The sequence below is a fragment of the Manis javanica genome, chromosome 3 (assembly GCF_040802235.1).
Source record: "Manis javanica isolate MJ-LG chromosome 3, MJ_LKY, whole genome shotgun sequence".
In the NCBI taxonomy this organism is placed as follows: domain Eukaryota; kingdom Metazoa; phylum Chordata; class Mammalia; order Pholidota; family Manidae; genus Manis; species Manis javanica.
Window position 1 is genome coordinate 5,867,238 of NC_133158.1, and position 15,595 is coordinate 5,882,832.

The following is a 15,595-nucleotide window of genomic DNA, read 5'->3' on the forward strand; positions in this document are numbered from 1 at the left end:
AATGCAGTTAATTTTTTACATTACAGATGTACAACACATGTATCATAGACAATTAAAGATCACCAGAGTCTGCAACACAAAGAAAAAAACACAGTAAAATACTGTTGTCCTTTACTTCTTTTTACACAGTATGTATACATGTATGAATATATATGTATACACATCTTAATCATGAACATTTTTAAAGGAATACAAACTACATATTATACAATAAATTCTTATATATTAGGATTCTAGACTTCATGAACAATGGTACCCTCCCTAAAGGTTAGGCAACATCCTTTATTATCATGGCCACACATTAGCACTGTTATTACAGCTAATGTGTTACTACAAAGATTTAACTCCCAGAGTTATTCATTTTTACCCGTCTTCACAGCCAGTACAGAGCAGTACTTAGAATGCATCCTTGAAACCCTAGTGAACTCACTAGTTAACACAAATTTATAAATCTTGCCATATGCTTTGCCATATAGAATAAATCAAATAATGTACATCAACTCCTTGACATAAAGGAAGCCCTCAGTCCACTAGGGCTCATTTGAAAAGTACTAGATTTCTGGTTAAGAGTTCAAGGGCTTGGGAACCCAGGCCCCATCACTCACCATTGTGTGACTTTGAGCAAATCCTACATCCTTTCTGAGCCTCTGTTTCCTCACCTTAAAAATAGGGTCAACATCCTGCCTAAAGCAATCTACAGATTCAATGCAATCCCTATCAAAATACCAATAGCATTCTTCAACAAACTAGAGCAAATAGTTCTAAAATTCATATGGAACCACAAAGACCCCGAATAGCCAAAGCAATCCTGAGAAGGAAGAATAAAGCAGGGGGGATTATGCTCCCCAACATCAACCTCTACTACAAAGCCACAGTAATCAAGACAATTTGGTACTGGCACAAGAAGAGACCCATAGACCAATAGAACAGACTACAGAGCCCAGATATAAACCCAAGCATATATGGTCAATTAATATATGATAAAGGAGCCATGGATATATAATGGGGAAATGAGAGTCTCTTCAACAACTGGTGTTGGCAAAACTGGACAGCTACATGCAAGAGAATGAAACTGGATTATTGTCTAACCCCATACACAAAAGTAAACTCAAAATGGATCAAAGACCTGAATGTAAGTCATGAAACCGTAAAACTCTTAGAAGAAAACATAGGCAAAAATCTCTTGAATATAAACATGAGCAACTTCTTCCTGAATGCATCTCCTCAGGCAAGGGAAACAAAATAAAAAATGAATAAATGGGACTGCATCATGCTAAAAAGCTTCTGTACAGCAAAGGACACCATCAGCAGAACAAAAAGGCATCCTACAGTATGGGAGAATATATTTGTAAATGACATATCCAGGGATTATGTCAAGGGGTTAACATCCAAAATATATAAAGAACTCACATGCCTCAATATCCAAAAAGCAAATAACCCTACTAAAAAATGGGCAGAGGATATGAACAGACACTTCTCCAAAGAAGAAATTCAGATGGCCAACGGGCACATGAAAAGATGCTCCACCTCACTAATTATCATGGAAATGCAAATTAAAATCACAATGAGATATCACCTCACACCAGTTAGGATGGCCAACATAGAAAAGACTAGGAATGACAAATGCAGGCGAGGATGTGAAGAAAGGGGAACCCTCCTACACTGCTGGTGGGGATGTAAACTAGTTCAACCATTGTGGAAAGCAGTATGGAGGTTCCTCCAAAAACTCAAAATAGAAATACCATTGGATCCAGGAATTCCACTTCTAGGAATTTACCCTAAGAATGCAGGAGCCCAGTTTCAAAAGGACATATGCACCCCTATGTTTATTGCAGCACTATTTACAATAGCCAGGAAATGGAAGCAACCTAAGTGTCCATCAGTAGATGAATGGGTAAAGAAGAGGTGGTACATATACACAAGGGAGTATTATTCAGTCATAAGAAGAAAACAAATCCTACCATTTACAACAACATGGATGGAGCTAGAGGGTATTATACTCAGTGAAATAAGCCAGGCAGAGAAAGACAAGTACCAAATGATTTCACTCATCTGTGGAGTATAAGAACATAGGAAAACTGAGGGAAAAAAACATCAGCAGACTCACAAAACCCAAGAATGGACTAACAGTTACCAAAGGGAAAGGGACTGGGGAGGGTGGGGGTGGGAAGGGAGGGGATAAGGGGAATCAGGGCCATTATGATTAGCACACATAACATGGGAGGGGAGCATGGGGAAGGCAGTACAGCACAGAGAAGACAAGTAGTGACTCCATAGTATCTTACTACACTGATGGACAGTGACTGCAATGGGGTATGTGGTGGGGACTTGATAATTGGGGGAATCTAGTAACCACAATGTTGTTCATGTGATTGTATATTAATGATACCAAATAATAATAATAATAATAATAATAATAATAATAATAATAATAATAAATAGTGTCAACAGTATCAACTTCATAAATTGTATGTCAAGTTTAAATTAAAGCATCGCATGAAAAACACTTAGCCCCAGTTCCTGGAACTTAGGAGAGCAGCTAGAAGACACTCAGTAGACATTTGAGCAATAAAATTAAGTTAAAAAGTCCAAGACCAACAGCACCTGAGATTATGGGTCCCACCTTGTGATAGATGCACAATAAAATATTATCTAATGATACCTCACTCATTTAAACAAATTGAGGGAAGGGTCTGTCTAAAATACAGCCAACTGAAGCATTTCTGCCTAGATAACAATAAACAGCAGCTAAAATGTTAATATTATCAGAGTAATCACCTTAGCAATATTAGCCTTCGATTTTAAGAGCCATAAGCGGACATTTCAGACAGCTTGCATAATTTAGTCTTCCAAGAACTCTGCACTAATTTCTTATCTTCCATTCTTTTACTTTCTGCTTTTTAAAAAAACAGAAGGAAGATGAATTCCAATTAAGATTTTTTGTGGAATTATTTGTAACTGGTCATAATGAAACTGCTGAGTGGTTATGGTACTATAAATCAGCTCTATCATATACCCATGTGTGCAATACAATATTGGCTGGGTGAGGACAGGACTCTGTCAGACATATGTCAGACTCCTTCAAAAAACGCATGCTGAATGAAAAAAATGCATGAAACCTATAGGGCAGAGACCTTCAATGTGAAACTCTGAGAAATGCTTCAGGGCATCTGTAAACTCCCTGAAATTATATACTCATTGCACATGAGTAAGAGTCTGTATGTACCGAGGTGAATTTTTCTGGTGGGTGAGACTATGTACGGATTGCTTGAGATTCTGTTCTATACTGATTGCAACTAAAAAACAAAAATAAAACTGTTACGGACCCTTGTTATGGTGCTGCTACTGACCTAACCTGCATGTGCCGCCTGTCACCTTCATAAACACAAAACCCCTAAGCTTTTTCTCAATCCATAGGTTCTCAAGTGTTTACAATCTTGAGATTGTAATAGCAAGAGGAACTCTTCCCTGACCTATGCGGACCAGAAATAGTATAAAAGCAAGCATTAAACACTACTGTCATATAACAATAGCTTCTAGAAAACATGCAAGACTTTTCTCAGACCTAGCAATTTGCAAATCATGCTGGGCTGGGGGAAAGTGTACTTGCCAGAAAACAGAAAGAAATCTTAATGTCTTAATAACTGAGATATTTCTTAAAAATTATAATTCTTAAGAAATATCTTAATTTGGGGATAAAACAAAATAGATGTCATTTTCATAGTGTCTTCATTTCTCTGTCATTATGAGACATTTAAAAAAAGTGACTCAATTTAAATAAAAATTTTGAGTTCAGTACACACAGACACCAAAAATTCAGGGAAGACCCACATAGGCAGACCACACAGAATGCATGGTAAGAAAAGAAGGGAGGTCGAGTACCCCCAACATCCCTGATACGCAACTGCAATAACGCTGACAGCACCAATGATGGTCAGCACAAGGTATAGTGAAAACCCCTTACTAGAGCCGAAGCACTTTTCACATACATGCGTGAAGCTGGCATGCAGATGGAGGCTCAGAGACATGGAGGTTCGGAGAAGTTCACGTCTTCTTCACATCACAATTATTAAACGGGGAGGCTGTGGCATGTGTACATAGCTCCCATTTCCAAATGCTGTGTTCTCTGCACATTTTATTTCAAATCAAAGAAAAATAGCTAGGTCTTTCTTCATACTAATTTCTGCCTCTGTTGATAATCACTGGTTGAAGTCCAGAAAAAGGAAGGTCCTAATGGAAGTCAACTCACTATATCTCCACTGCCAGAGAATTAACGTGTTGGCGGGTGGGGATAAGTCAGTACACAGAAAACATCAAGGGATGTAGCAAAATAAGAAAGTTGGTCTTGGGGTCCTTTGAAGTTATTTTAAAATGTAAAATGTTATGTTAAGAGCTGTGTGGTGTAACTGGGTGTGTGTGTAACTATTATTCCATTGATTTATTGCACACATGTCAAACAGCAGCTGGGCATTTGTACAAGTTAAAACTAACCACCCAGGAGCCAAGCCACATAGCCACAAACCCAGACAACTTGCTCCCCACCCCTCATCCCACCCTGCATCCTACCACCTCCCAAACATAAAGTCTTTGGTAGTAAAAAGCCTTCCTTGCAGAGATGACCATGAAGCCAGTGACATCTGTCATTACTGCATTCTAATGAGTCGCCAGAGTCAGGAGATGGCAGGGATTTTCCAGAGACACCAGCAGGCCCTTCCCATTCTGGAGCGAGCCCTAGAACTTTCAGGAAGGACTCGGGAATCCAGTTAGAAGGCGCTAGCTCACCTAACCTCCTCCAAGGATGAGCAGCGTATCTCTCATATACATTTGACACAGGCCAGTCCTGGTGTGATTCCCAGGGCCCAGCAAAGGGACCAAGTTTTCAGAGCCCTGAAGACAATGGGTTACACCCCAAAACATGGACTCATTTTCCACTCCCCCTTCACTGGCAGAGCAGCCACCAGGAACAAAGGCCGTGTCCCCCGATCCCTGGCAAACAAATGCAGTATCGCCTCACGAACTGACTGCTTCTCTGAGGTGCCCACACGTGTATCTGGGGAGAAGCGTCGGGAAGCAGTTGAGGAGTGGCTCTCCTATGAGACTGGAGAGACTCCACAAAAAGAATCCGGATGTTTTGAAGGAGGCGATGGTCCAGGCAGAGGAAGTGGCTGTGAGATTACTAGGAAACAGGAGAAATGGCTGAAAGGAGGAAAGAAATGCTGCATCTGCCGCCCATCTTCAGAAAAAAGCAGCAGCCCTCTGGAGGAGGGTGAGGAGGCCACAGGGACACCGAAAAGGAGGAGAGAGCAGAAGTCGCAGGAGACCGGGGTGGTGGGTGAACCCATCTGTCCCCTTCTCCAAACCCAAGGAAAAGAAATCTTTTTCCAAGGAGAAGCTGGTGGGTGTGATCTCGACGAGTGAGCTGGCAGTGGAAGACATCTCCCCCCAAAGAGGAAGCAGGGAGGGACCCCGGAAAGGCAGGAAACACGAGTGGCCCCAAGCAGAGGGGGGGCCCTTCCGAGGCCGAGCCTCTCAGCAGCGGACCTCAAGGGGCTGCTGGCAGCAAGGACAGCAGCTCCAAGAAAGAGGAAAAGTTGGCAAAAAACTAACCCTGGACGTTTCCTTGCTGGGGCAAAGCCCACTGGGACATTTCCCACCCCACCCCCGATATCCCAATGCAAACAAATTCACAAGAAAAAAAAAATTAAGCTCGGGACTTTTTGTTGTTGTCATAAGGGAACAGAACGTACCTCATGTGCGGAAGGCTTGCCCACTAACCCACTGCTCTTTAAGCAGGAAGTCTCTTATTTCTGTTTCTCCAAGAAGCAGAAAATCACTTTAATGTCCTTTACCCTGCTACCAAAAAGCCCTTGCCTAGGATCCAACAATTAGAGCTAATTTCAACCTAAATTGCTTCCTCTAGCAGACGGGCATCATTAGGTGACTCTCTCCATTTCCATTAACAAAGATTTTAAAAGAAGAGGAAAGGCCAAAGAAAATTCGCTGGATGTTCCCCGCTGATAAGAATCATTAATCTCACACTCCAAACTTCAAAGTAGGGCACTAGAAAACTCTCTCACTTTCTCTGCACATGGAGAATAATGTTTCTATTCAAATAATGGTTCTATTTCAAAGCGTCTTCTCTTTATTGGGTCATTTTAATTATTGAACATGGGGTGGAAGCTGGTCACAGAATGTCACCACTGTCTTTTTCATGAAATATGTATGTATAGGTCTGAACTACATTAATTCGAGAGAGGAAAAAAAATTCTGGGCGGGAATGAGCAAAGGGGAAGAGGCCAGGGCCTCGGGCGCTCAGAGGCGCCAGGTGGGGAGAGGAGGGCCAGGGCCTTTTGGAGCTGACTCCTCATTCTCTCCTTCTGTAGGAGACTCCCCAGAAAGCCTGCCTGCCTTCTGCGCGATGCCTCCGCGAACTGCCTTGCTTTTCAGATTTTCTTCCACCCAATACACAGCAACTCAATTACATGAACTGTCCGTAATGCTGGCATTATTTCCCACTTGAGACAGCAGTGGGTATCAGCAGTTGCTTTGTGAATAACCTTGAAGGGAAATGAGTGCTGGGGAGTCAGCAAACTATCTGGCCCTGCTCAGAGTAGGACGGCTAGAGAGAGGACAGGCCAGCATGCCAACTCCCATTCAACCTTTTCCCACAAAACCACAGAGCCATGCGAGGGCATATTTTTTCTGTAAAGGCCCAGAGAGTCAGTATTTTCAGCTTTGTGGGTCGTACGGTCTCTGTCGATGGCAAATTCTGCTGCTATAGCACAAAAGCAGCCAAAGAAAACATGTAGCTGAAACAGTGTGACTGTGCTCCAATAAAACTTTATTGACAAAAACAGGAAGAGGCAGGATTTGTCCCATAAGCCATTGTTTTCATCCCCCATTCTAGGCAAGTGAGAGATGGTAGAAACGTTCCATAGCTGGGCTGTGCCATACACCAGTCGCCAGCTGTGACTATGAAATACTTGCAATGTGGCTAGTGTGACTAAGGAACTACGTTTTAAATTTTACTGGATTTTAATGAATTTAAATTAGAATAGCCACATGTGGCGGGCAGCCAGCATGGTTCTAGATACTCCTTACTGCTGCCTCTTCAGAGGAGATGCAAGCTACCTTCCAATTTATAGCACGGTTCACCTTTTGCCTTAAAAAACAAAACATCCAGGCTTCTACATCCACAACGGGACTATACACCCCTGAAGGTGATAGTTCACACATGTGAATTATCTACACCATTGAGGCCAACAGGGTCACGTTCACTTAAAGCCATCACATACCTGCCTATTGGCCAATGTCAAGCACACAGGGGCTGAGTCAGGCCCATGCCAAGGCCCGTCCAATCTGGAACCTGTTTCCATTCTCCTCTGGACCCTGTCCTGCATCGTGACCTACTCAAGCCCCGTTAGCTTATAAGGAAAATTCAAACCTCCCCACAGATACAAAAATAAATACATGCAAAGACATGTCTCAAAGGGCACAAAAGAGAGCATGCAACTGGATTAGCCTGCCTCCTCCTTAAGTAACCCACACACCCTTCTGTCTCTACATGAAAATCACCGTTTGGCATTGCCCACATGTAATAATTTATTTCCTGGCAACTGTTTACATAAAACTAGCTTGTGTTTTGCATTTCTTAGCAGACCCAAAGATACAATCCAATGAGGAGAAACAAGGAAACAGGCAGTAACATATTTGTTTTTCTCAAAATGAATAAGAAATAATAAAACAACAATTCTTTTAAGAGACTCACACAACACCAACTTTCTTCAGTGGGTAAAAGAATCTTGACAATGGAAGATACTTAGGAAGTAAGAAACCCCTGGACTCGGGGATATGAGGTAGGAGACCTATATAGATACACAACAGAGTAAGGTAGAGGACATTCTGACATTTTTATGATTTTTGATAAAATGAAACCATTTCAGATCCAGTCATTTATCCATGGTTCTTAAATTCAAAAATCTCTGAAAAAAAATTTTTAAATCCTTTGGTGGCACAACCTGATACAAAGTGACAGGAAGCTACATAAATCATCTTTATTTCTCCTACTTTAGTGTGAGAAAGTTTTTTTTTTTCCTACAGAATGATCCATGTGTTTGTTTATGAGACGCTGCTGCAACCCCATTGGGAGCATTTTACAGCCTATGACATATGCAATGGACCTTACCTTTCCCAAGTCCCTGGAATACCTCATATCCAAAACACATCTGGTCCCAAGGGTTTGCATAGGGAGCGTGGAAAGAAAGCAAGTCGGATAGGATATTTTCTATTAACTCAATGGCTGCTGCCCGAAATCGCAAAAGGGCGCCTTACCTCCGTCTGAAGGATGGCGGCCCTCTGCTCTTTGGCAGTAAGTGACTCTTTAAGTACTTCGATGTGTTGTTTGCAATCTGAATTTTGATTGCTAAGGGTTTCAAGCTTTGTTTGTAAGGCAAGAAGTTCTGACTCCTTCTTTGAAAGTTCCTGCTTCAGCTGGTCGATCTGGGAAACAACAAAAATGCAAGCAATTAGAAGCCGCCATTCATACCCTTCACATTTGAGAATGACTGATTTCTTTTAACATTCAATAGCCAATGATCATGAATCCAGCAAGGCAGGCCACGAGTTTTCCTAAAAACGCGGGCCTCAGGAGCCACACTGTCTTCGGGCCCTGCGGAGGCTTTATAAAGGTGGCTGAGAGTGCGGAGAATAGGAAACATTAGGGCCAGAGACTGCCTTCCACCTGCCGCCCCTCTGAGAACCCCACTGCCCCAGATTCACAATGGGATGAAGTCTTCCTGGCCAAACCTGGTCCTCAGAAGGTTCCACAGGACCTAATACAGGTAATTAACCTAATTAACCTAAGATACAGCCTGGACCACCTCTGCTAATCCACAGTGGAAATGTTCATTTGAGGCAACATTAGACAGAAGAGAATCCTCACCAAAAAGAAAAAGCAAGCTTTGGGAGATTTTGCTTTTGCTTATTTCAGTACACAAAAGAACATAAAATATACACAAAGTAAAAGGAAAACTAATATAAGAAACATTCATCCTTCAATTTACTAAGAAGAGATCATCTGAATTACCCATGTCCCTGCCCGTTTCTATCTCCTCTCTCCTCCTTCAGAAATAATTACTACCCTAAATTTTGTTTGTCATCTTCTTGCCCATCTTTTAGACTTATTATATATTTGTTGCATCTGTAAATAATATGCTATTTAGTTTTGTATGGGTTTTACTTTATTTGTACTTTCATTTGCACTGTGCTTTTTCCTACTCAATCTTATGTCCTTGAGATTAAATCATGTTACTGTACATACAATTTGTTCATTCTCTTTGAGGTACAGTATCTGTTGTGAGACTTCACCATGATTTATTTTGTCTGCTCTGCTGGTGATAGCCATTGCGGTTTGTTTCCAGCTTTTTTGCTATCACAAAAAGTGCTGTTCTGAACATTCTTATACAGATTACCTGGTATCAAAATAATCCAGGAGTTAAACTGCTAAATCACACAGTCCGCACATCTTCAACGTCACTAGAAAATACCAAAATGTTTTCCAGAACACTAAGGTTAGCTTTCATGGTCAGAAGCACTAAGTGTGCCAATCCCTCCACACCTTTACCAGTATCTTATGTCACCAACCTTGTACATTTTTGCCAGTCTTACAGGAGTTGTGGGAGATAATCTCTAAAGATAACTGCTACCAATTTCTTTCTACTTGCACACACAAGCTGCTCGTCACAGTAGAAATGGAGGAGATTTATCTTCCTCTTGAACCTGGGCTGGACTGTGACTCGCTCCATGCAGCTAAATGCAGCAGCGAGTGGCATTGTGCCTGTCCCAGTCCCAGCCTGTAGGACTGGCAGCTTCTGCTTCCTTCCCCTGGGAACCAGTCCCCATGACAGAATTCCGACCTCCTGGCCCCACCATGCCCCGAAGAAGTCCATGCAAGATCTGTTGGGAAGTGCGGCCCCTTTGTCTTGTTCCTAGACTTAAACGGGAGAATGTCAATGTTTCATCATTAAGGGTGACGTTTTCTTTAGCTTTTTATAGGCACTCTTTAAGTTTCAGAAAGTCCTCTCTTGTTACAACATTGCCAAGACTTTTTTAATTATTAAGGATTCTTTAATGTTATCAAACATTTTTTTTCTAAACACTTTTCTAAATGATAAATCTCATGATTTATCACATTTTTCACCTTTAGATTATGGTAATGAATTACTACATTAAAGGACTTTTAAAAATAGTAACCTCTCCCTGAATTACTCTGAAAAACTCTACTTAGTCATGATATATTACATTTTTTATATGTCACTGGATTTACCTTGCTAATATCTTGTCAAGATACGTCATCTATGTTTTGGGGTAAGATTGGTCTGTTATTTTTCTATCTGTGCCATCTTTTTCAGATTTTAGTATCAATTCAGCCTTTCAAATAAAGTAGAGAGTGTTCCCTCCTTTTAAAGTATTCTGAAATGGTTTGTGTAAACTGAAATTTTTTTCCCATTAATGTCCATTAGCAGTCATCAGCAAAGCTATCTACAGCTGGTGTTCTCTTTGCCCAAAAAACCATTAGTTACTTTATCTGTCTTTAATGGTTATAGGAATATTCGTGTTTCTAATTATTTGACTCAGTTTTGAGCTTTTTTTCCCCTCAGAACTTTTCATTTCATCTAAATATTCACATTATCAGGAAGTTTTCATAAAACCCATTTATCTTTTGATATCTATAGCATCTACAATTACATCTTCTTTTTCATTCCTAACATTCTTTATTTTCACTCTTTTTCTTGATAAACCTCAGCAGTGTCATGACATGTTAAATAATCTATTCAAAGAGTCAGTTTGGCTGTGTATATCACCCAACATTTTTATCTTCTATTTCATTAATTTCTGCCCTTATTCTTAAATGATTTCCTTCCTACTGTTTTCTCCGGGTTTATTTATCTTCTTTCTTTTCCTAATGTTTTAGGTTAGATACTTACCTCAGTAATTCTCCACCTTCTGTCTTTCCACATGTAAATCTTAGACTGAAAATCTCCCTGTCGGTATCATTTTAGCTCAATTTCACTAATTCACTATGTAGCACTGGCTTTATTACTCAGTCCTAAACATTTTCCAATCTCCACTATTCTTTGACCATGAATAATTTAGAAGTATGTTTCTTAATCTCCAAATACTTGGATGTTTCCTAGTTATCTTTGTGTTATTTTTTTCTTGAATAGAGAACACAGTCTGTTTGATACTAATCACTTCAAGTTCGGGGTATCTTGCTTTGAGACATAGTAAGTGAGCAGTCACCATAAATGTGCTTTGTATACTGTGTGCTTAAAAAGAATATGTGTCCGATGATGGTTGTTGCAGTAGTCTATGCATGTGCATGGCACTCAGTAACACTTAATTGGGTAGTTTAAATTCTTCAATATCTTGTTCTTTTAATCTGTTTTATCTGCTGAGTACTCAAAGGTAGATTAAAATCATCCACTCTAATGCTGAAATAATCAATTTCTCTTTGTAGTTCTGCCAGTTTTTTAGCTCTAAAATGGCTTACTTGCCTTAGAGTCTCCAACAACTTTCCAATGAAGAGGATTCAGCTAGTGTGTCCTTTTTCACTTTCAGTGTATCTTTAACCTATGTTACCTATCTCTCTTTAGACAGCATATACCTGGATTCTTCTCTCCTGTCTGATAAAGTCATATGGGGCATTTATGACCATTACACATTTCATTTCCATCATCTTACCTTGTGCTTTCAGTATATACTATCATTTCTATTCCTTCTCTTTTCTTTCTTGCCTGTCTTAAATGGTTTTTTATCTCATTCTACTTTTTGCCTTTATTCATTTAAAAGTATACTTTTATATATATTTATGTGCTTATTTAATTTATTTCTAACCTTAAGGTTAGTAACCTAAAAATTATGACATGTGCACATTTTTAACTTACCTAAGCCTAAGGTCAATCTGTATGTTTATCTTTCTCAGTAACATGGGGACCTGGAGACAGACACTTCAGGTCTGGTCACCACCCTGTGGACATGCACCTTATTGTCATAATGTATTTTGGTTCTTTCCCATTTTGTTTTTAACTCACCATTATTGAGATTTACCCCCCCCCCATTTGTCACTATCTTTGTTCATTCTTAATTCTTGCATCTCAGACGTTCCCTGGGGAATCTCCTTTTACCTGAAATGCATCATTTAGAATTTCCTTTAGTGGGGTTTTGTTGGTGATAAACTCAAGCTTTGTCTAAAAATGTCTCAACTTCATTCTCTCCTCTTGAATCTTGTTTCTGAGCATTAACAGTAATGTTCTAGGTTAAGAGACGTTCGTCTCTGCACACATTGAGGCTATTATCCCACTATCTTCTGGCTCACAGAAGCTATTAAGAAGTCAAGCTGTCATTCCAAATTCATTCCTTTAAGGGAAATGGGCTTTTTTCCATTGGGGCCATTTTTTAGCAGCTTTATGAAAATATAATTTACATGCCATACAACTCACCTGCTTAAGATGTACAGTTGGCAGTTTTTAGTATACTCATAGAATAGCACAACCATTGTCATAATCAAACTTTACGACATTGTTGTCATGTCAAAATGAACGCTTGTAACCATCAGAAGCCATGCTCCATACCCCACCTTCCACCCCGAGTCCTAGGCAACTAAAAAACTACTTTCTCTCTCTCTCTGGATGGACCTATTCTAGTAATTCCATATAAGTGAAATCTTACAATAAATACATCTACTGTGTGATTCACTTTTAAATGTTTACTGCACACTCTTGTTTTTTGTAACTTGTTCTAGAGAAATGCTTTGGGGTCTAAGCTGAGTGTGTGAGCCTCCAGAGTATCTGCCTCTGCCATACCTGGGCACTACTAACCACCCTTTCCATGACATTCTTTACTTGACTTTTTTGGAAAACCTCACACTACACTTCTATGCAAGGCCAGATATGGCTATGGATTCTCAAAGTTAGCTTCTTCACCTTTCACTCGGCTCAAAGTTTTGAGATAGATTGTATTCCTTGAAATCCCCTAATCGAGGTGGAAGGAGAGCCCAATGGGGAGGTTATTATCAGTTTCTACTTACATTAAGAACATAGCTGCCCACAATCGTGTGGTAGCAGTCATGAAATTCCTACTTGACTCCTTATCTGGAGCAGACTGTGGCTTCTGTCTCCTTCCTTCAATGGCCTTGGGATTGAAAACTGAAGTCCAGGTTCACCCGTCCAGCAAATGCTCTGTTTTCCACTGCAGCCCCTGGTCAGGCCTAGTTTGGCCCTTGAGACTCTTTCTAACTTGACAGTTCATAAGTACCTTTTAAAATTATTATTTTTAAAATATATTTCATCCAGCATTTTTTGCTGTTTTCAGCAGCTAAAACTGGCATAAACAAGAATGAAGGTACTGACAGGAAGTGCTGAGCATGAATAGAGGAGGGTGCTTAAAAAGAAGGCAGACCCCACCCCCAACTTCACAAGTGTTCAGGTTGGACAGTTTACGAGAAAGGTTGATCTGGAATCCCATTTGCAGGGGGAAGAAGTCAGACTAGACCAAGGGACAGATAGGTTTCATCTTGTTTGCCAAATCTAAAGGTTTGGCGGCGGCTGCTCAGAAACGTCCTGAGAAGGATTCTGTGCATGCTTCAAGGTTCACTGGGAAATAATCGTAGTAGATAATCAGCGTGCTCCGGGTATGTGTGAGCAGGTGCTGTCACCGCTCAGGTATGCACAATCTGTGAAAGGCATTATGCTTTTATAATTTAATGAGCTGTGAGTCTATGATTATTTTTGCCTGGAACATTTTTACCCTCACCCCCTCTCTCTCATACAACAAGAACAGCATATAAATAAAAGGAGGGAAAATCAGGATTAGGGTTACCTAAAATTATATGAGAAATTAAGTCCGTTGTGATCAAGCATCATCAGCTCTCTTCTCAGGGGGTATGGCCCCGAACCATATGCAGTTGTAGCTGAGAGCACAGTATACAGCTGATCCCACATATGAAAATGATTCATCTGAAGATACAGCAAAAAAAAAAAAGTCCAGCTCTACGGGCCTTAGCAAAGATGATGCTTATAGGAAAAGAAAAAGAAAAAAAAAGCTGATTTGTGCTAATGTCTACAAATATCAGAGTAGAAATCTAATGTGGGGGCGCTGTATTGAATAAGGAATTTTGAATGAAATTAACTTGAGCAACAGAGTTGTATTTAATAGGGAGGAAGGACACGACAGCTCTACATATCCCTACTTTATTCTACAAAACTAGATTGATAATGACACAACTATTCCAGTCTATAAATATTAAACAGGCAATTGCTTTAAATAGTTTTCAGACTATCCCTGCCAGGAGGTAAATTTTATATAAATACTTTATGCAGACAATAACAGTAAAAGGCTTTTCTAAAGGGAATACAGTTACAGGGTAAAAAAAAAATCATATTCTTCCATAAAAATATGCCTTTTGCTTCTTTTATAGCCATAAACTCAATAAAAATGGAAAGTGATGCAATCGAACATCCATGAGAACCGAGGCCAGGGAAGGTCTGTCTCCACAATGGCAAGAAGAAAAGCCAGTCGGAATTACGTCACACGCTTTCTATGCAGTCCATGTGGATATCAGGCACACTTCATCTCGACGGAAAGTTCTCCCCATCGCTTGCGCCTGTGACACAACCAATACCCTAAAAAGCGTGCTCTGCCAAGAAAAACAGCTTCTTTTTCACTGCAGAGACAGTCCTCACGCCTAGAAAGTGATACACTTATTATCACGCAGTTGGGGCTTAGGAGGTTTGTAATCCGTCAGAGGTTAATAAGAAAATGTGTTACAAATTCAGAAGAGCGGGGGATTCCAGGACGGCAAAGAGATGTCTTTGGCCAACTGGAAACAGAGGGAGGGGCTAATGTGGAAGTACTGGGGGATCCGTCGAGGAGAACTGTGTTAGACTAGGAACAAAGCCTCAGACAGGGCAGGGGGTGCTCTGATTCTTTCCCTACCGGAAAAACAATGATTTATGTGGCGCATTCCATTCTTAAAGGCTTAACTGCTCCTGAAGGTAACTCACACTTTTCATGGCCTCTTAGATTCTTTTCTCACAGTCTGATTCCTCTGTTGTCTTCGGAGTTGGGGTAGAAATTTTCATTTCAAACAGGGGAGAGGTGTACTGTGAGCTCAGGAGCTGCCCCAGAGTCTCGGGTCTCAGGGACAAGCGCGCATGCGCCAAAAGGGCTCGCAAGGTTCACGGATTTCCTTCCTGGCCTTTGCACAAGCTGAGATTCTAGACTCTGTTTCTGCATTTTTGCAATTCATCTCCTACCGTTCCAAAAATGCTTTCTACAATGTCAGATTTATCAAAGAATTTAAGGGCTTCACCGCTGCTCAGTTTAATCACAGAGTTCTCAACGTGGTCCCAGCCATCTATCTGCTCAGCACAAAATGGGGCTGATGCCATTTCCCATGGCCACTCAAAACACCTCCTTTCCCTTCAACATTCAGGCTTTATTCATTTTAATAATTACCGCAAATAGCACTCCCTTTTCCTACCACAATGTTGGTTCTATGTACAATTTTCATTGAGGCATTTAAAATTATTTATTT

At 40.5% G+C, this 15,595-nt stretch overlaps 1 protein-coding gene across 10 annotated transcripts in view; it reads right to left on the reverse strand.

The window, feature by feature from the left end:
- Window positions 1-15,595, reverse strand: part of ERC2 (ELKS/RAB6-interacting/CAST family member 2) — a 784,869-nt gene that overhangs the window by 506,988 nt on the left and 262,286 nt on the right. For all 10 annotated transcript variants that reach the window (XR_012128892.1, XR_012128896.1, XR_012128894.1 and 7 more), the window contains one exon: window positions 8,332-8,499. Coding sequence is in view for 3 of the 10 variants with exons in the window: in XM_073230735.1 (XP_073086836.1) it covers window positions 8,332-8,499 (168 nt within the window). In the remaining 7 variants the exon portion in view is untranslated. The remainder of the gene's footprint in view (window positions 1-8,331; window positions 8,500-15,595) is intronic.